At 36.3% G+C, this 21,043-nt stretch overlaps 2 protein-coding genes across 5 annotated transcripts in view; both read left to right on the forward strand.

Annotated features, from left to right (window-relative positions):
* The window catches only part of EAF2 (ELL associated factor 2), a 50,037-nt gene extending 46,309 nt beyond the window's left edge, over positions 1-3,728 (forward strand). The window contains exons 6-7 of one of the 2 annotated variants that reach the window (XM_034659346.1): positions 1,642-1,717; positions 3,599-3,728. In XM_034659346.1, coding sequence (XP_034515237.1) covers positions 1,642-1,688 — 47 coding nt within the window. In that variant the 3' untranslated portion in view covers positions 1,689-1,717; positions 3,599-3,728. Of the gene's footprint in view, positions 1-1,641; positions 2,067-3,598 lie in introns of those variants that run through there. The other variant, XM_002927231.4, reaches the window with a different exon arrangement.
* SLC15A2 (solute carrier family 15 member 2) overlaps positions 3,599-21,043 on the forward strand; it is a 38,227-nt gene continuing 20,782 nt past the window's right edge. The window contains exons 1-7 of one of the 3 annotated variants that reach the window (XM_034659334.1): positions 3,599-3,720; positions 11,937-12,024; positions 12,587-12,728; positions 17,320-17,412; positions 18,463-18,562; positions 20,348-20,438; positions 20,732-20,809. In XM_034659334.1, coding sequence (XP_034515225.1) covers positions 12,018-12,024; positions 12,587-12,728; positions 17,320-17,412; positions 18,463-18,562; positions 20,348-20,438; positions 20,732-20,809 — 511 coding nt within the window. In that variant the 5' untranslated portion in view covers positions 3,599-3,720; positions 11,937-12,017. Of the gene's footprint in view, positions 3,721-9,742; positions 9,912-11,936; positions 12,025-12,586; positions 12,729-17,319; positions 17,413-18,462; positions 18,563-20,347; positions 20,439-20,731; positions 20,810-21,043 lie in introns of those variants that run through there. The other 2 variants (XM_002927221.4, XM_002927222.4) reach the window with 2 other exon arrangements.

Raw genomic sequence — 21,043 nt, forward strand, 5'->3', positions numbered from 1 at the left:
TCATGGGAACCAGATACACAAAAGAAGCTTTAGCAGAGTTCTTTATCAAATAATGTAATAGTTCTGGAGTTCATGCAGTAGACTGAGCTCTCTTAAAACAACTTATTTATGGCCTAGAAACTACTCCTCTTAAATTGGGTATTAGCTTCAAATTATGCCAGATTTTTGTTGATTTTGGAGTAACGTAAAAATATGAGAATGTTTTTAGCCATTGAATTTACTACTCAAGTGATATTATCCAATCCCATATCTTCAAATAAACTTCTGCAGTTGGAGACTCCCAAATCTTTATTTCCAAGAGTCACTTTTACCTGGAGCTCCAGACTTATATATCCAATGCCTGTAACATATTTACATGAATATTTCTATGTATCTTAAATGTGTCATGTTGAAAATTGAACTTGTGATTTTTTTCACACAATCTTGTTCCCCTGACATTTCTTATCTCAGTAAATAATACCACCATCCAGTTGTTTAGATTAGTAACACTGGCAGTCTTTCTTCACTTTTCTCTTCTCTCATGCCCCATATCTAGTACTTTTGATAGTCCTGTAGGGTTCTGCCTTTATATTATAAACCTGACTGCTTAGCACCACCTCCACCTGAGTCAAAGCTTGTATTATTTCTTATGTGAGAAGCTGCAGTACAATTGTAGTATATTATAGCATATTCACTGTTAAACATTTCAAGTCAGTTGCTTGCTTAAAATTTTCTGATGAATTCCCATTACATTTCTGACAAAATCCAAAGTTTTTATCATAACCTGGAAACTAGTCTTCTGAATATCTGGATATCTTTCTGACCTCATTTCCTATCATCTCTTCCTCATTCGTTCCATTCCGGCCGCAGGGCCTTCTTGCAGTCCGAGAACGCAGCAAGCACGCATCTGCCTTGGGGCATTTGTATTTGCTGTTCCCTGAGCCTGGACAGTATCTGCCCTCCATCCACATTATTATGACTTTCTCTCTACAGTTGGATCTCTGTTCACTGTCACCCTTTAAGAAGTCCTTATCAACTATCCTATCTAAAATAGCACTTCTCACCAGTCTTCTCATACCCATCTTAATTTTTCATAGTATTCATCCCTACTTGGCATCGTATTATATACTTGTTTGTTTATAGTCTGTCTCCCCCACTGGAATGTAAGTTCCATTGCTGTAAGCACATCATTGAATTACAAACAGAACCAATGATGAGTTACTCTTAACATATACTATTTAATATTTTGACTGAATTTTAAGTACAAAATTGCATAACATTTTTTTCACTTCTCAAAATGATTTAGGCTGATCTTCTAAACCACATTTTTTCTCATTATCTGACTTAAATCAGTGGGAGTAACAAAGGAAGGCGGTGTTGGTATGTGAAAGAAGACTAAAAAAGATGCCTGGTGGTACTAAAACTATGCTGAAGATTGATGGTGTATGTTTTCTTTACAAGCAGTATTAATTTTTGGAATTACTAATGATGTGACTAAATTATAGGATAAGCAGTCTAATTATTAATGATAAAATGCTGGCTAAACTGGATCACCCTTGGTGTTATATTTTGCATGATATTTATGTTATCCAAATACAAATATACTGAATATGAAAATATTAAATACTTTATTACTACAGTTTTGATATTTTTTTATTTTAGGAAATGATTTGCAGCTGAGTGAATCAGGAAGTGACAGTGATGATTGAAGAAACATTCAGCTATAAATATAAAATTTGTAAGATGTGATAATTTATTTTATATTAAGAATAAAGATTCCTGATACTGAAGAAAATGTATCTTAACTTTTGATAATAAAAGAAAGTAAAGTTGTTTCAGAATTTACAGTCAATGTTACATTTTTGAACTTTTTTAAGTACTAGCATTTTCATGTGCTTTCCATTTATTAGGTTTGAGAGATGAAAAAACAGAGGTTAGGTAACTTGCCCACATGCTGTTAGTTAACAAGTGGCAAATCAGGTGTTGTAGAGTTCAAGTTCAATGCTCTGTTTTAAAACACTGCTGTTTCTCAATTGTGAAATGTCAAAACAATTGATTTATAATAAATGCCCATGGTTTTAATTATATCTCTGAGCATTTTATATCTAGTAGTCCTTAAATTTCAGTTGAGAGTACTTTAATTCTTGACAAAATTAAGCTATAATTTAGGGTAAAAGTAAAGCTGGATAATCATTTTAATGAAAAAACTGTTCTTGTATCTCATAATATTTTTTGTCATTTAAAAATTTTGCTTTTGAGAAAAATATAAGCTTAATTAATTGTGTTAAGTAGATTAATAATTAGTATTAACATCTACAGTATTTTTGAGTTTGGAGAAAATGATTATGGTTGAGAGCCACTGACCAGCAGCAAGTTCTTTTTTTCTTTTTTAAGTTTTTTTTTTAACTTCACTTTTTAGAGCAGTTTTCAGTTCATAGCAAAATTGAGCAGAAAGTACAGAGAATTCTCATATTCTCCCCGTTCCCCTCCACACACAACCTCATCCACTATAAACATCTACAACAGAGTGGTACATTTTTACAACTGATGAATCTTACGTTGACCCGTCATCACCTAAAGTTCATATTTGCATTAGAGTTTGCTCTTTGTATTGGGTTTTGACAAATGTATAATGATATGTAGTCACCATTGTAGTATCATACAGAGTAGTTTCCCTGCCCTGAAAATCCTGTGCTCTGCCTACTCATTTATTCCTGCTTCCCCCACCCCCAACTGCTGGCAGGCACTAATCTTTTACTGTCTCTTTAGTTTTGCCTTTTACAGCATGTCATATAGTTAGAATCATACAATGTGCTGCCTTTTCAGACTGGCTTCTTTCACTTAAGCACTTAAGCTTCCTCCGTGTCTTTTTCATGGCTTGATAGCTCATTCCTTTTTGTCAGTGAATAATATTACATTGTTTGGATGTACCAAACTTACTCTCTAACCTACCGAAAGAATTTTGGTTGCTTTCAAGTTTTGGCAGTTGAAGTTGAATAAAAAATTTTGTCATAATTGCCTTTTACCATAGGAATTTCTGTAGTTTTGGTGTTTTTTTATCTTTAAATTTGGTTTTTAATCTCTCTTACTTTCTTTTCTCTCTCTCTCCCTTCCTTTCTCTGGCCTACCTTCAGTTAATCTATTTTATCTTCATTTTTATATCTATTTTATTCATCAATAGTTATCTGAGAACCACAACTATGTCATTTATTACTTAACTAAAACAAACTCAAATATTTAAAGTAGCTAGTAAAACATGCTTATCATTTTAACATAGTAATACAAATTATAATGTTTTTTACTGAAACTTATTATGCTAAGATTTCTTTGATTAGTGATTACTGTACTAGAAATGAGCACATGGTGGTCTGAGCTGATAATGCCAGCTACATAACATTATGTTCTCAAACTATACCTCTTGCAGTCAAAACAGCTCATCCTTTCTCCCTCTTAATAATTCCCCCATAAATGAAACATGTTCTTAAAGACATGTCTTTTTTATGGTCTGAATACCTAGAGTATCATTCTCTCGACCCTTTAAGGATGAGTATAAGTGGTTTAGAGAGGAATGAAATAATATCTCCATGCCTCTGTATCTCCTTGTTTGATGTTTTTTCAGACACTGAAATGCAGGAAGCTATGGATGAGACAGATTACCAGATATGAGGTTCTCTGCCAGAATCATCTGATGATCCTGACATGATGCCGAGCAAATACCTTTTCCCCCATCTTTATTGAAATGTAATTGACATATAACATTGTATAAATTTAAGATGTACAGTGTGATGATTTGACACACATATATATTATGAAATGATTACTATAATAAGGTTAGTTGACATAAGCACTATATCATTTTACTTTACCTGTTCTGAATAGTTTGATGAAAATAATGATGATATATGCTTGCAAGTAGGAAAAGTAAGTTGGCCACAAAGGAGCAAAAATCAATGGGTTTGAACCATTCCGTAACACTACACTAATGCACTGAAGTTAGGAAAGCTGCATCTGCACAAGGATATGAGTGTGACCTATAGTGTATACATTAAATGTTATCCATAGTTTGGTAAGAAGACATTCTTAGACATGTCAGAAATCAGGAATTATATCCTTCACATATCATTCCTATAATAATTACTTTAGTAATTTCCAATTTACTAAGAGATGAGGCAAAATTAGGAACTCAAGAATGGAAAAAATATCATAAAAATATATTTTTTTTAAATTTTATTTTATTATATTGTGTTAATCACCATACAGTACATCCCCAGATTCCGATGTAAAGTTTTGCTTCATTAGTTGCGTATAACACCCAGTGCACCATGCAATACGTGCCCTCCTATTTTAAAAAGGTTGATTGCTCTCCTACCCTGCCTTCATGAAAGAGACTCACTCAATTTATAGGTTAGGTGACACTCATGTCCCTCAACATTTTACATGAAAGTGACCTCTTAGATTCTGGCCAGTGGAGAAGAGTGAAGAGCTTAGCCCTGGTAGCCTAAGATTGCAATCCTTGTTGGGGAGATGGCATTCTAGCTGAGGCTATGCACAGGCACAGCAAGGACCAGAGATGCCACAAGCTATTCATACACTCCTCACTAACCCTGGGGCTATATGCTTATGCACAGGACAGTGAAAAGGGCCTGATAAAAAGTAAAATCTGGGTTGGGGCGCCTGGGTGGCACAGCGGTTAAGCGTCTGCCTTTGGCTCAGGGCGTGATCCCGGCATTATGGGATCGAGCCCCACATCAGGCTCCTCTGCTATGAGCCTGCTTCTTCCTCTCCCACTCCCCCCTGCTTGTGTTCCCTCTCTCGCTGGCTGTCTCTATCTCTGTCAAGTAAATAAATAAAATCTTTAAAAAAAAAAAAAAGTAAAATCTGGGAAGACTTGAAAACAACCTGAACTTTGAACACACTCCCCTGCACACACAGATCCATCAGCAAAGAACAAAGCCTTAGTGGTTCAAGGTGTTTAACCATGACCTCTGCTCAGTCTTTGCTCCAAGTAATACACACTGCTTCACTGCCACTTCTAAATCTCATTCAAGTCTTTCTGGCCTAGACCCAACCAGAGAAGATGATTCTTGGAAACGGTTCCTACCTTAAACCGAGTTGACAATAAACAACCCTAAAACTGGAAACAACCCAAATGTCCATCGACAAAAAAAATGGGGAAATAAATTGTGTCATATTTGCATAGTCAATTCTACTGAACAACAGGAAAAAGAAATCTTGTTACAGACAACAAAATAGATGAGTCTCACAGACGTAATGTTGAGCAAAAAAATCAAACACAAATAATACAAACAGTATTATTCCATTTATATGAAATTCAAAACAAACAAAAAAGATCTCTGGTGATAGAAGCCAGAAAAATGATTACCTTGGGGGAGGACAGTTTGGGAGACAGAAGGGAAGCAGTAAGTATTATTCTCTGAAGGGCTTTCAGCACTGAGATCCTAGAAATACATATATATTTTTTATTTTATCTGGGTGATGGTTGTGTGTTACACAAATATAAAAAATGGAGCTTTACACTTAAGATTTGTGTATTTTAAGTTATATTTAATTTTAAAAGTCCAAATACAAATTCAATAGAGAAAAATATTTGCAATGCAGACAATGACAGCATTAATATCAATAATATAGATTTTATAAACCTACAAGAAGGGAAGAAACAACTCACTAAGAAAATGAGCAAAGGAAATGAATAGGCAGTTCTAAAAATTATAAAAGCATACTTTTATCTTAGCAATCTCACTTCTAGATATTTATCCTTCAGATATATTTGACTTATATACAAGGTTATTATGACAGTTTCATTTATAATAGGAAACTAAACAACCTGGATGTGCATCCTTTTGTTACTGATTTTTTGGAGTTGTTTATATAATCTGGACACAAACCGTTTGACAGATATATGTAATATGAATATTTTCTCCCACTCTGTGAGTTGTCTTTTCACTCTTAACGTGTACTTTGGTGAATGAAAGTTCTTAAATTTATATTATAAATTTATAATAATTTTATAATCCAAATAGCCAATATCCAATATAGTCCAAAATATCAAGTGTTTTTCTTTTATGGTAACCATATTTTATGTCTTATTTGAAAAATCTTGGCATACTTCACAGAGAACACAAAGATGTTTTCCTTTAAAAGCTTTATTTTTTTAAAAACAGATCCATAATCTATATAGAATTGTTTTTTACATATGGTGTTAAGGGTTAAAATTATTTTTTTCCCTTGTGGATATCCAGATGGTATTTATTTATTGAAAACATCATTTCCCCCACTGTACTGCAGTGTCAATTTTGTCATTAATAATGTCATTAATGATGACATACATACATGTGTATGTCTTCTAAAGTCCATTTTGTTCCATTTGTTGCCTTACTATTGTGTTGATTCTGCTCTGTTATAATTACAATAGTTTTATAATAGGTCTTATATTGGGTAGTGCAAGTCTTCCACTATTGTTCAAGATTGCCTTTGCTATTCTTCACTTTTTGCATTCCCATATGAATTTTAAAAATCAACTTGTCATTTTCTACACTCACAAAACCTATTGGGATTCTGTATTGAAACAACAGGTTGATTTGGAATATTGACATCTTTATAATATGAAATTTCTAAATCATGAGCATGGTATGTCTCTTCACTGATTTAGATTTTCTTTCATTTCTTCCAATAATATTTTATAGTGTTTAACATTGAGGTCTTAGACATCTGTTATTAGGTTTTTTCCTAGGTATTTTTATGCAATTATTGCTGGTATCACTTTTAAAATTCCCTTTTCTATTTGTTTTTGCTGATATTTAAATTCAATTTATTTTTGTGTGCTTTTTTTAAAAAAATATTTTATTTATTTATTTGAGAGAGAGAGAGCACAAGCAGGCAGAGGGGCAGAGGGAAAGGGAGAAGCAGGCTCCCTGCTGAGCAAGGAGACCAATGTGGGGCTTGATTCCAGGATTCTGTGATCACGATCTGAGCCAAAGGCAGATGCCCCTTGTGTGCTGATTCTATATTCATACACCTTGTTAAACATGTTTTCTTTTAATTTCTTATCTTTCTTCTCTCTGACTATATTAGTATCTATCATTTTAGAGCTTCAGTCTCCTTTCTGAATATGAGTGCAAAATATCACACTGCTGACATACTCACTGAGGCCATAAATATTTTTTACTCTTATCACTGATATTTTAGATTTTTCCACTTTTATTACCTCTTTTGTCTCTGAAGACTTTGTGCTCATTTCTACCCAGGAGTTGCTTTTCTCTTTGATTTCTTCCCTTTTATTCTTCTGATTTCAACTTAGCAAAGTGATAGGGTATAAGAGACAGCTTGATATATGATCGCAAGAGCTCTAGAATAGGCCACAGAGGCTAGAGTTCTTGCTCTGTTCCTTCTGAGCTCTCCTGTAATATTCTGTAAGCTAGACTAGGAGAGGGATTTCAAACCAGTGTTCCCTAAATTCCTGTCATAAGAATCACCAGAGGTGCTTCTTAAAAACAGAGGCTCTTGGATCCCTATTTAAATCTATTGAATAAGAATTTTCAAGAAAAAGGCCTGCAAATATCTGTGTGTGTATACATGTGTGTACATATGCATACATACATAGATACGCACATACATACATATATATGTATATATATGAATTGTTCTGGAATATATATAAACATTATATATATGAATGAATAAATATATATGTGAATGAATTGCCCTACATCACTCTCACCATCAGGGAAATTTAGTTTACATAGGACAAGATGAGGATTCCTTCCATCTCTGATATTATTTGATTTTATGAATACAAGCATTATATGGCCATAATCAAAAGAAGAATTTCATTTAAAAAAGGAGTATCAGAGAACCAATGCCAATACTCTAGAGTTTGGTATTTGGGGTACCTTTGAGCATCAATGAATTGGTGCATTGCATCCACAGGTGCATTGTATCTGTAGGTGCTCTGCCAGGTCAAATGCTATTCTAGAGGTATAGGCCAGAGCAGGGGGAGCCGTTGATATAATTAGATCTTCAAGGCATCTCAAGTTTAACTTGACTAGTAAATCATGACTGTTTATTTGTTTTGCTTTTAAAGTTATAACCACACTAAGTCAGAAGGAATAATACCTTCTTTTGAAAGAAAAACTACAGCTTAATCATTAATGGCACAGTCAGAAATGGAGCTGGATTCTTCTTTGGTTAAAGGTTGGTGGGAGAGAGGGGTGATGAGGAGTGAGAAGACATGGTCAAAGTCTGAAGTAGAACAAAGTCTGTTCCGGGTTTATTCATCAACAAATTACTCAAATAGGTAATTTAAGAATTTTTCAAGGCATAAAGTTATAGGTTCTCTCTCATATTCTCAAATAAAATAATTAATTCTCCTGTTTTCTGATCTCCTTGTTGGTTTAACCCTTAGTTTTCTTATAGCTCTCTGGCCTTTCTTTTCCTTTTTCTTTTCACTGACAACTGGAAAGGTATCAACTCTTCTATTCTTCTTTTACCCCATTACCTTACTGTATAAAATGCATCTATCATCATCATACTTGTTCTTGTTCCTCCTCTGATAAAGGGCTAAGTATTATATTCTAGAGTCATTTGGGAGCTCATCTACTAAGTATTGAGGGAAATTGTGTCTGCAATAATACCTAGAAAGTAACTAGTTCATGGGCACCTGGGTGGCTCAGTCGGTTAAGCATCCAACTCTTGATTTTGGCTCAGGTCATGATCTCAGGGTCATGGGTTCAAGCCCCACATAGGGCTCTATGCTTAGCATGGAGTCTTCTTGACATTCTCTCTCCCTCGGACCCTCCCCCCCGGGCTCATGTGCATGATCTCTCTCTTTCTCTCTCAGTAAATAAAATATTTTTCTAAAAAAGAAAGTAACTAGTTCATAATTTTTGCTCAAATTGAATTTTATTTATTAATGAAATGATGGGTTCTGAAGTGATGAAAGCACAAGGAATGAATTTAGCAAAGAAGAATGATTCCCAAATGTACATAACCAAAGCTTTTCTCTCATTTTCTTTAGCTCCACCTCTTCAACTGCTTATAGGATATTTCTAATTGAACTTTATTTTGTTGAAAACCAAAATCAACATCGTTTCTATCTTTGCAAATTCAATTTTGTGATGACTTTCCCTCTTCAACGCATTTCAATTCCCTTATATTCCTACATTCCCATTTCCATACCCTCCATTCCTGAATAATGACCATAGGCATTACTGATACAAATCTCCTGTCAATCATGGCAGTTAAAATTCCAGACCCGCCACTTGCTGGTCACATGACTTTGGACAAATTACTCAACCTCTTAGGATATTAGTTCCTATAAAACGGGGATTGTGCTAAGAATTAGAATATAGATAGGTAGATAGATATGATATTTATAATATATATGTAATACATATATATTATTGTTGGCCATAACAGATGTTCAATAAATGGCAGCTCCTGTGACCATGAAATCAGGTTTTTTTCCCCCTGAAATCAGTTTTTAAATCTATACTTGAGGCGTTGTATTCTTAGCTGTTTTGTACTCTTTTGCAATTCTCCAACACTATCTTGCCCCATCTTGTGATGTGTTACTCTTACTTCCTCATGCTCAACATTTTTCTTAATTATTTTGAACTGGTCTCTGGGATCCAACCCTTTCTTTTCCTATAGCTTTGTGCTTTGCTTTGGGCCAGGCGGCTGCTAAAACCTGACACACAGAGGGTTAAACCTAGTCCACTCCCAGTGCCCATTTTTACAGTAGGCTGGCAGCCGTCCCAACTGCCTACCGAAGCCAAATGCTTGAGGAGAGTGAGAGTAAGGAGCCAGCTATGAATCCTTTCCAGAAAAATGAGTCCAAGGAAACTCTTTTTTCACCTGTCTCCACTGAAGTGGTACCACCTCGACCCCTCAGCCTTCCAAAGAAGCCATCTCCGGTGAGTTCCCAGATTCCAGTCTGCTTCTGACAGGAACAAAATTGGTCTTTTGGTTCTACTTCTTGGCCTCTGGAGTATCAGGCTGAGCTGTATTAGGGGATCAAAAACTATTCTCACTTGGAGTTAGAATTAACCTGAAAACCAAATCTAATCAGACAAACCATGAGAGACTATGGCTACGGGAAACAAACTCAGGGTTGCTGAGGGAAGGGGGGCGGGGGAATGGGTTAGCCCCGTGATGGGTATTAAGGAGGGCACATATTGCATGGAGCACTGGGTGTTATAGGCAAACAATGAATCATGGAACACTACATAAAAGCTAATGATATACTGTATGGTGACTGACATAACATAATAGTAAAAAATAAAATAAAGAGACGTTTCCTTTACTTAGGAGAAGAAGCAGCAGGATGAGGTAGTTAAGAGTTCTTCAGTTAGGATCCAGGACTTTGCTGTATCTCATTGTATATTCTGAGTTTCTCTGGGGTGAAAAAAGAAGCAATTTGAATATCCAGGGAAACCTGGCAAGCATTCTTGCCTGGAGAACTGTGTGTGATTGTTCTTTCTAAACCAATATAAAAACTCAGCCCTTAGTTCCCCCTGTATTCAGAATCTTATGCTGGACACCAAGGGAAGTTTTAGAATAGATCCAGTCTCTGTTATGATGTGTGCTAGTTTATAGCGGGAGACAGGACAGAGAAACAAAGAATAATAATGTTTGTATTATATACTTGTTAAAAACTTCCAAATTCATTATCTCATTAAATCTTTATATAAAAATCCTAAAAGTGGGAAGGGTATAGTAATAGCAGCCAGTTATTTTCTGAGTTCTCACTATGGGCCAAGAGGTAGTAGTATTCTCATTTCTTTGGAATAAGTGAAGTGAACATAAAGACAGGTGTAGTGGCATGGCCAGGGTCAGTAGGTTAACACACCCAGTACCAGTAGTATATAGCTAGTAAACTGTGTTAACTAAACTCCAGGTTGTATAATTCTCAAGCTGTGAGCTAGGAAGGTAAGAAGCCAGTTTACTATGTCTTTCAACTAAGTTTATATATTAACATATATTAATATTTAGAAGGGTTGTTCATATCTATCCATATGGGTAAAAAATGAAAACATTAATTTATTACTTTATCTATCTATTTAGCTAATTATATATCTTCTGGTCCTAAACAATTTAAGGCTGCTTATAAAGATGCATATATTTCTTATGAAATAAGAGACAATATAAATTTCATGATGAGATTTGACTGTCCCAAGTACAGATATCTCCATCCCCCCCTCATGTCAGTTGGGCTACCATAATAGGTAGGGATTTGAAATAAACATGACATTCCTTATATACTAACTGATACAGTATATGTAATAGCATAGTTCTTTTAATGTCTAATAGGATTAACAAGAAAATGTTATAGAATATTTTCACAGGAAGAGTGGACATTTAATGTTACAAGATTTAAGGATATCAATCAACTTACTTTTAGTTGGGCTCTGAGCCTGGCTCCAGCAGGCTGTGAATGGGAAGCCATCATATTGCCAGGATTCTTCCCCACATGATGAATAGGGCAAGCGGGGACAAGAGAGGTTAGTTCAAACAGTGCAGCTAAGGAGGTTATTGACCTCGAAATGAAACTGCTCAGACATCAAGTGCTCCATAGGTTAATTCTTTGTTCTGTTCTTAGAAATAAGTATGATTATTCTCCTGCTCAGGACCCCAGGCTTTTCAGTTAGTAGTTATAGGAAGATGAGTAGGTTCTGGCATCTGGGACCAAGGAATGTCTGAGTACTTCCATATCAAATGAATGAGAAGCAACATAATAATCAGAATAGCTTCTATCACACCTAAGTCAGCAATGCAAGAACTTTCATTGTGATAGTAGCTGTTTCATGAAGAGTAGGAGCCATTGCTTCACATTACCTATCACGGTGATTTAAAATAAATACATTTTTCTGCTATACAGCAATAACTGATTTAAATGTGGGGGAAGTTCATGCTTGAACCATGGTCTTTTTGTTTCATAGAAAATCTGTGGCTCCAACTATCCACTGGGCATTGCCTTCATTGTGGTGAATGAATTCTGTGAGCGCTTTTCCTATTATGGCATGAAAGGTAATTTTGTGTCCCAAGGTCTTCCTTTTTTCTACCCATCCCCACCCCATATTTGGAACAATGTGGTCTTCTTTATGTACTTAGTTCCCTTATCCACACTTTCTGCTTTTATCCAAATTGGTCTTTTCCTTCAGCCAACACTGCCAATAAATACCTCATGGGATTTCACCTAGTAACTCATACAAGCCAAGAACAGAAAGGCCTAACAGAAACCAGAACACAGTCTGTAATAATAAAAGTATGAAAGCTTCCATTTTCATATCTGTTTCTCAGGTCTATGAACTATATTGTCATTGGGAGGGAATAGGTAGGAACATTGGAAGCACCATATGATCTTTGCGATTGGCTTAAATGCTGCTATGTACGTACAGGGACTGAAGGGAGGAGTATTGCATTTGTACACTAAGCATAGCCCCATCCACTCCCACAGTCACCCCTCCATCATTTCACTGATAGGAGTATTGAAGGTCGAGATCACCTTCAAAGACCAGAGATGAAATGTACTTCTCCATAAATCACTTTAATGCATCTATCTTGTTTTGTTTCCCCGTTTCCACCTCAGCTGTGCTGACCCTGTATTTCCTGTATTTTCTGCACTGGAGCGAAGACACCTCCACATCTATATACCATGCCTTCAGCAGCCTCTGTTATTTCACTCCCATCCTGGGAGCAGCTATTGCTGACTCATGGCTGGGAAAATTCAAGTAAGGAAATGGGAGGTCACATCCCCACATCGTAGATTCATTGTGCAGAGATTTTGCCACTTCTAGCCTCTTGCTTCTAAGCAAGAATATACTTATGTCATCCATGACAAATAAGCATCTCTCTAAGACTGACAACACAGAAAGACTATCTGCATTATCAGTTTTTCCAATTTTTTACATCCTTTCCAGTCAGAAATTGTTTTCTTTTTACTTTCCCTAAACCTAATTTTAATCTTCCATTCCATAGTTTAAGACCAATTCTTGTTCTGATCTCAGGGTCAATAAAGATTTCTACCCACCAGAAAATTTATGATTTCAGAGACCTCAATGTAGTTACTTCATATACTGTCCATCTCTTCTCTGTTTGAATCATTCTTTTGTATATTCTTATCAGTCCCTCTTCTCAGCTGTTTTACTGTTTCTTTTCTCTAATCTCTGTGGTTTCCTTCTTAAGAATATAATAAATACTTTCATGAGTTAGACTGATACTCTATTCAGTTCCATATCTTTTAAGTCTCTGAAAATAGCACCAAGAGACATTTATGGGATAATGTTTTAGTTGTCTCCTATAACAGTATCCTCATAGGTTAAAGATGGATCTTGGCTATCCATCACCAAGTTATTTTCTATAGTCTTGTCATCTATGGATTTGTTTTAATCAGTATTTCTCAAAGTGCATTTTGCTGAAATTGGTTGATAGGATACAATGAGTATAATATAGGAAGATAAAGTTCTCATGGTCAAAAACGTTTGGAAAATGCTAGGCTGAACAAAGTTAAAAAGATTCCTTTACTGCATGACTTCTTATAGCCTTTAACATGGTAATGAACACTGTACAATCTGCAAGAGAAGATTATGGTATGTAGTGATTCCCAAACTTATCTGACCATGAAATACTTTTTCAGGATATTTTGTGGTTGTGGTGTTCCAGGGAATCCTCTTTAGTAAACATTGGTTTATATATCACTTGGCCTATATATATTCATTGTTCTACAGTGGCTAATCAGCATTTAATATATAGCTATAATCATAGCATGGTAGTAAACACAGTTTCTTGACTTGAGAGAAGGATGGTGGGAAGGTATCTAAGATTTATGTTTTTTACTTATGTCGTATTGGTCACCAAATCCATCCAGATAGGAGATTGGCACTATATGCAGAATAAAAAGTATAAGCCATGGTTTTTATTCAATAAACAAATTTTTATAGAATAAAAGACTCTCATACATGACATAGTACTTTCATTTATTTTTAAAATGACTTCCTCCCAAATTGAAGCATGGATATGGCTTTCATGATGTCTATAAACATCTACTGAGAGGCTTTACTGCATGCCAGAACACTATTTTTTATGTCCAGTTGCTTTTAAAGAGAGCCAAACATTTTTAGTCATAGTCCCTAGTGTGGTTTTTATACCCTGTGACCCATGCCTATAAAGTTCAGGCTTACAACCACTCTCTTAAATGTGTTTATTGCCAAATATGCTTTTGAATATCGTCTCTACACTTCTCCTTTCACTCTCTCTGAGTAGGTCTGGAGCATGTCCTTTCCATCTCCTATCTTTTTTGTCTCATCAGAGCTAAACTTCTTCATGCTAGGTCTTTCTCTGCCATCACTGCACATACTCCTCCTCAGTTCCTAAGCTCTAATTAACAATGGTTCTGATGGTGAAATAAAACCTAAAACTTTGTCCTCTTTTCTACATTAACCTGTCTATAATAAAACTAAAGGAACACTGGGCTATAAGTTAAACATAGAAGTTCTAGACCTAAACCTCATACTAATCAATTAGAATGTCACTTTACTTATTTTTTTCTTTTTAAGAATGAGAGAGCAAGAGCGAGCATATGAGCAGGGAGGGGCAGAGGGGGAAGGAGAGAGAGAATCCCCAAGCAGGCTCCACATTCAGCGTGGACTTGGCACGGGGATCAATCCCATGACTCCGAAATCACAACCTGAGCTGAAATTAAGAGTCAGACATTCAACCAACCTGGTCACCCAGGCACCCCAAAATGTCACTTTAGGAATGTCCTTTGACCTCTCCGGATTTCACCTTCCTCATTTGCAGATGTAAGATTGGTCAAGTCTATCCAGGAAAGTTCTGTTTCCTCTGGTTAAGATTTCAAGGACCCCTTTCAAATGCAGAATGTCCAAATCTATCTTGACTTCTTTCTCTTTCTGCTAAAGTTTGCTGCCATTAGCTTCCTCTCTTATATTCTTCATATCCTAGGCTAATTCCCCAAGACTTTTGCCTAAAAGGCTGCTTATTTTCTTTCTAAATGATTTATACTTTCCTCATCCATTGAGTCCAACAATCTGATATTGCTCTGATCTCCCTATGCAGACTCTATTACTCCAGCTCACACTCCTTCTGTTTTTTTTTTCTCTAATGATCTAGCAGAGATCATCTCCTTTGGATTCATGATAGCTGGCCTTCTTTCAGTCCCTTTTTATTCCCATTCAATTTATTCTTTTTATTCCAACAAAGAAAACTTTTCTCTAGAAGATGCCACAAGGCCTTTTGGGAAAGTCTTCTCCCTCCCTCTAATGTTAATTGCCCTGAGCAATTAATGCCCTGGATTAGTCACCAAACCTCTTACACCCTATTTGCCATTATAAACCACCTAAGGTCCCTTCCCTGGAAAGCCAACCTCCAGAGATTAGGCATTTCTTTATTTTTTTATTATGTTATGTTAGTCACCGTACAGTATATCATTAGTTTTTGATGTAGTGTTCCATGATTTATTATTTGTGTTTAACACCCAGTGCTCATTTAGAATGAGAAATCCACAACCTGAGATTGCTGGCATCTCCAGCCTCTCTCCAATACTTTCATTTCATTCTTTATATTCCAGCATATAACACTTTAAAATCACATATGTAAACCATATTATTTCCAAGATTTCTTCTTGTACTAACATTCTACTTACATATAAAGAGAATGCTGGTATAGTAATGCACATAAGGAATATATTGCATGTGTGGTAGTGTGCCATATTTCAGTGTGTAAATCTCTACATATGTTCTTCCTGGAATTCTCTGTTCCACTTCCTATTTGCCATTCAGATTTCTTGGAAGAAATAGCGCAACAAAAAGTCCCTACCAAATGCATAATCTTTATCACTGGGCAGTCTATTCATAGTCCCCTACTCCTTTCTTAGCCTTGGTAACTTGAACATGAGGTAACTGGGGTGGGGATTACAAATAACCCAAGTGTTCAAGTGACCAGGCTGAAACTGAGAGCCCTTTATCTTTCTCTATATCCCAATGGTTGGGCTTAGAGAAAGTTCTTTGTGTTAGCCATCCCTTTTTTCTGTTTACCTGGAGTTTTTTCTTGGCCGCTATTGATTTCTAGAGCCAAAGACATTCCTTGATAAAAAACGCCACAGGTCAAAGTATCCTGTTGTCCTGGTTCTCCTAGTTTAAAAAAATCACTTGCTGCAAATCCATCCTGTGAATGCTCTGTGTATGTGTGGTGTGAGTGAGGGAAAAGGACAGGTAACATATGAGAAAGGAGCTTGAAGGGAATGTCCATTTCCTCTAACACCACAGGGTAAAGAGCTCATTCACCATTACTATTTCTATGTACATTTCTCAAGCAGTTCTTTCCTCCTCCACCCCTTCCTACTCCTCTCCGTTCGTCCTGGCACTGAGAATAGTATGAACTTTCAGGCTATTACTCAAGCCTCTCAATTCTATTTTTTTAAATTATTATTTAAATTTTAGTTACCATATAGAGCAGTACTGGTTTCGGGAGTAGAATTCAGTGATTTGTCACTTACATACAACACCCAGTGCTTATCACAAGTGCCCTCTTTAATACTCATCACCCATCTAGCCCATTCCCCACCCACCTCCCTCCATCAACCTTCAGTTTGTTCTCTATCATTAAGAGTGTCTTCTGGTTTGTTTCCCTCTCTCCTTTTTTTCCCTTCTCATATGTTCTTCTGTTTTGTTTCTTAAATTCCACATATGAGTGAAATCATATGGTATTTGTCTTTCTTTGACTGACTTATTTTGCTTAGCAATACACTGTAGCTCCATCCAGCTCATTGCAAATGGCAAGATTTCATTCTTTTTGATGGCTGAGTAATATTCCATTGTATATACACACACCTTCTTTATTCATTCATCAGTTGACAGACATTTGGACTCTCTCCATAGTTTGGCTACTGTTGATACTGCTGCTGTAAACATCAGGGTGCATGTACCCCTTTGAATCTGTATTTTTGTGTCCTTTGGGTAAATACCTAGTGCAATTGCTGGATCATAGGATAGTTCTATTTTTAACTTTTTGAGGAACCTCCATACTGTTCTCCAGAGTGGCTGCACCAGTTTGCATTCCCACCAACAGTGTAAGAGGGTTCCCACATCCTCACCAACACCTGTTGTTTCTTGTGTTATTAATTTTCGCCATTCTGACAGGTGTGAGGTGGTATCTCATTGTGGTTTTAATTTGTATTTCCCTGATGATGAGTGATGTTGACCATCTTTTCATGTGTCTGGATGTCTTCTTTGGAAAAGTATCTACTCATGTCTTCTGCCCAATTCTTAACTGTTTATAGACTGACTGATTTAACTCTTTCAACAGGACAATCATGTATCTCTCCTTGGTGTATGTGCTTGGCCATGTGGTCAAGTCCTTGGGTGCCTTACCAATAATAGGGGGACAAATGGTACACACGTGAGTAAAATCGTGGAATAAATTGAACCACTGTTCTTCCATTAGACTGGTAAATGTCTCACACATTCATTACAGGTGATTTTCTACTTTCTTACCAGAGATGTCCCTTTATTTTCCAACCTATTCTTTTATTACCAAAGTGGTTGGGGAAAAAAGTATTTTATGACCAGTTGAACTCTTTCCTACTTTAAATGTCCTCATTGTTTTTATTAAACACTTGGAAACTTGTAGAATGCCTAGCTAGTATCCTTTTCATGAAAACTCATCATATGCTTAAAGACAATTATTAAAACCTCATGTCCCCCATATTTCCTCACCTATTCACCTACCCATGCATCTGTACTTTGCTAGGATTAAAAAATGTGCATAATATTTCCTTATAACACATTGTAGAAGTCCTATTCAAAGCCTGGATTATTTCCATTTATGTGTGTAGTTCCATATATTCCAGTTGCTCTGTCCCTCTTTACTTAAGCTATTGATGTTTATTGTGCCAGAGGCATTTGGTACATTTTGATAGTTTATTTGGTAAGTAGAGAGGATTATGGTTGTTCAAGAAGTAGACCATATATATTCATATTTATAATGTGGCTGCACATGTATTTATCTAATGAGCTAAGAATTTTAAATTTTAACAAATATTAGATGCCTCCTTTGCGGTGTCCCATCAAAAATTAGTGACAATTCTTCTATTAATTGTAATGAATTTTACCATTTTGTTTTCTGGTTAGTAAGGGTATGTGGAATAGGTGTTTATAAGGTCCTTCTATTGGTGTATCCCTTAAATTAAGATGAGACTGAGAACCAGTGATTTAACTTTGGAGTTCCTTTAGTATCTGCTTCTATCTATTGCACACAAAGTGTAAATGGGCTATCAGGGACAAAACCTTCCTATGCAATGTATACTTTCTGGCAGACGCTCAAGGGTCATAAAGATTTTAAGTGTCCTCTTTGCCCTTGTGCACATTTTTTTCTCCTGTATATCCATATCCAATTTCTGCTTTTGTGTTTAATATCAATATGGTTAGTATTCTTGCCTCTCCATTTCAGAGTCCTATCATTGGTTGGCCTGAGTCTAATAGCTTTGGGGACAGGAGGTATCAAGCCCTGCGTGGCAGCTTTTGGTGGAGACCAGTTTGAAGAAAAACATGTAAGAATCCTGTTATTTCTATGATTTCAAGAATATAGGGCAGGCATTAAAAATGTACCTGGCAGGTAGCTATTTGCCAAGATTGAAGTAATCCACAGGTCAGAGTTCTTTTCAGTGCTGGGTATTGACATTGGAACATGATCAAAAGAAAGTGACCAGGGTGATGAATGGACCAAGACACATCTTATGAAGAAAGGTTGAAAGAATTGGAGAATTCGGCCTGTATAAGATAAGAATTAAAGAGAATGTAATCGTTGTCTATAAATATTGGGAAGATGTCAGTAATTAACCCAGAATTAGTGGAAAGCTATAAAAAGTTTTTTTGCTCAAAGGAAGGAAAAACCTCAAAAAGAGTTTGAAGTAGTGAGTTTACACCCACTTGAGGTATTTCAGAAGAAACTTGGTAGGTGCGTCAGTAATGGGAGGTGATGAGCAGTGTAGAAATGATTTAAGCATCTCTGGCTGAAAGCCTGTGAAAGGGGAAAATGATCATTTGGAATAAAACAGAATGAGATTTTATAGATGAACTTATCTAGAGGATCATTCCCTCTTTCCTAAATACTTTACACTATTATTGGGGGGGGGGGGTAGGGGGAAACCCAGTATGAATAAGCTAAACACGGTTCCGTATGAGAAAGCTGTGACAAGTAAGCAAGGAAAGGAGTCTATTCTTAAGTAGGCAACATTTCCGACTTCCTCTCTTTTGCTCTCAGTTTTCTTTTTGTCTGTCTTCACGTATTATTCCCTCATCTACAGCTATTTCTCACGTTTCTGATTTTTCTCTCTTCTTTCTCGGTGTCCTGCTTCTTGTGTTTCTCCTACCCTTCAGGCTGTCTGAGTTATTATTTTATATTCTTTATCTGCCTGGGGTACCATAGATCATAATTGCTTGCTGACTTTGGAGAAATACCGACCTTTGGCAGCCTTTGGGATTCTATGCACAAAGAACTATACAAATAGGTGAGTGGAATAAGTCGAAAAGGAGACCAGAGGAGGAAGCAAACATACTGTGAATAGTAAATAAGGAAGGACAGATTATGCTATTGTGTCAGGAAAAGACCTGTGGTTCCAGAATGAGACATAATGAATAAAGCATCAGCAACTTTCTCTTAAAGTTGCTTCATTTCGTAACTGCTCCACAAAGACATTTCAATAATAAGACAAACCCATCTCCAAGTTTCCACCAACCACTTCTAAGCTCACGGATTTCCTTTTATAGTCTCTGGTAGACTTCCTGTAAGCACTGGAGGAACTACCTTGCTTAATCAACAGTTTAATCCACTGTCCTGTGTTCTAGTGTTATTCCTACCACACATTTCACAATATCTATTATTGAACTCAGTCAATCATTCACTGAATTAATTCAGTCAATAAACATGTGTTGAGTCTATAATATATGTCAGGTGCTGTGCTAGGTAGTAGGGATCACAGAAATGAGTAATATATGATTTCTGCTCTAAAGGAACTCTCAGCCTACTGAAAGAAACAGACATGTAATGTAAAGAAATTAATATTAGAATAGACATGCATAGGGCACAAGTGGTATAGTGTATAGGATGATAATTTTTGCCTAGGAAGGGTATAAGAGTGTCAAAGATGCTGGTACTAGGGTTTGAAAGATGGGCAAATGTTTGGATTATGTGTCAAAACATCTAAAATGATTTTCATGTACCTCCAGCTTAATCTGAACATAGGGTCGATCTGGAGCTAGGAGGCACATTGCACTGATGATTTGTCCTGTTTTTTTCTTTTTTTTTCTTTTTTCTTTCTTTTTTTTTTTTTCAGGCAGAGGAACGGACTAGATACTTCTCTGTCTTCTACCTCTCCATCAATGCAGGGAGCCTGATTTCTACATTTATCACACCCATGCTGAGAGGTTAGGATCTTTTCTGAGAGGCCTTGTATAAGGCTTTCCTCTGGCCAGTCAAAAATCTTGTCAAAGCTTCCTGATATCCATCCTCTCCTTTTACAAGGGCTTAAAAACCTGAGAGAATTTTTTTAAGTCTTGATTTGTCTGGTCCAAAAGAAACATTATGGATTAGGTGATGGGAAGAAAGAGGATGCCAATGTCTATGAACCTGAGATGCAGAATAGAACATCAAACATCAAAGACTCAAGATTCAGGGTTCCTCCTCCTCCTCCTCCTCCTCCTTCTTCTTCTTCTTTTAGGAGATGTGCAGTGTTTTGGGGAAGACTGCTATGCATTGGCTTTTGGAGTTCCAGGATTACTTATGGTGATAGCTCTTGGTAAGTGCACTGGGACAGGGGAAATTAATAACCACTGATGTCTGCTACATGAGAAACATCATCTAAGCCATTTAATTCAATCCTCACACTAACCCTATTAGGTAAGTGTTTTGTAGGAATTTTCTCTAGACATTGAAGATAAATTAACTGAATGAAGTCAGAAAAGGAAGGAAGGGAGGGAGGGAGGAAATGAGGGAGGGGAAGGGAAAGAGAAAAGAAAAAGAAAAGAAAAGA

The sequence above is a fragment of the Ailuropoda melanoleuca genome, chromosome 1 (genome assembly GCF_002007445.2).
Source record: "Ailuropoda melanoleuca isolate Jingjing chromosome 1, ASM200744v2, whole genome shotgun sequence".
Classification (NCBI taxonomy): domain Eukaryota; kingdom Metazoa; phylum Chordata; class Mammalia; order Carnivora; family Ursidae; genus Ailuropoda; species Ailuropoda melanoleuca.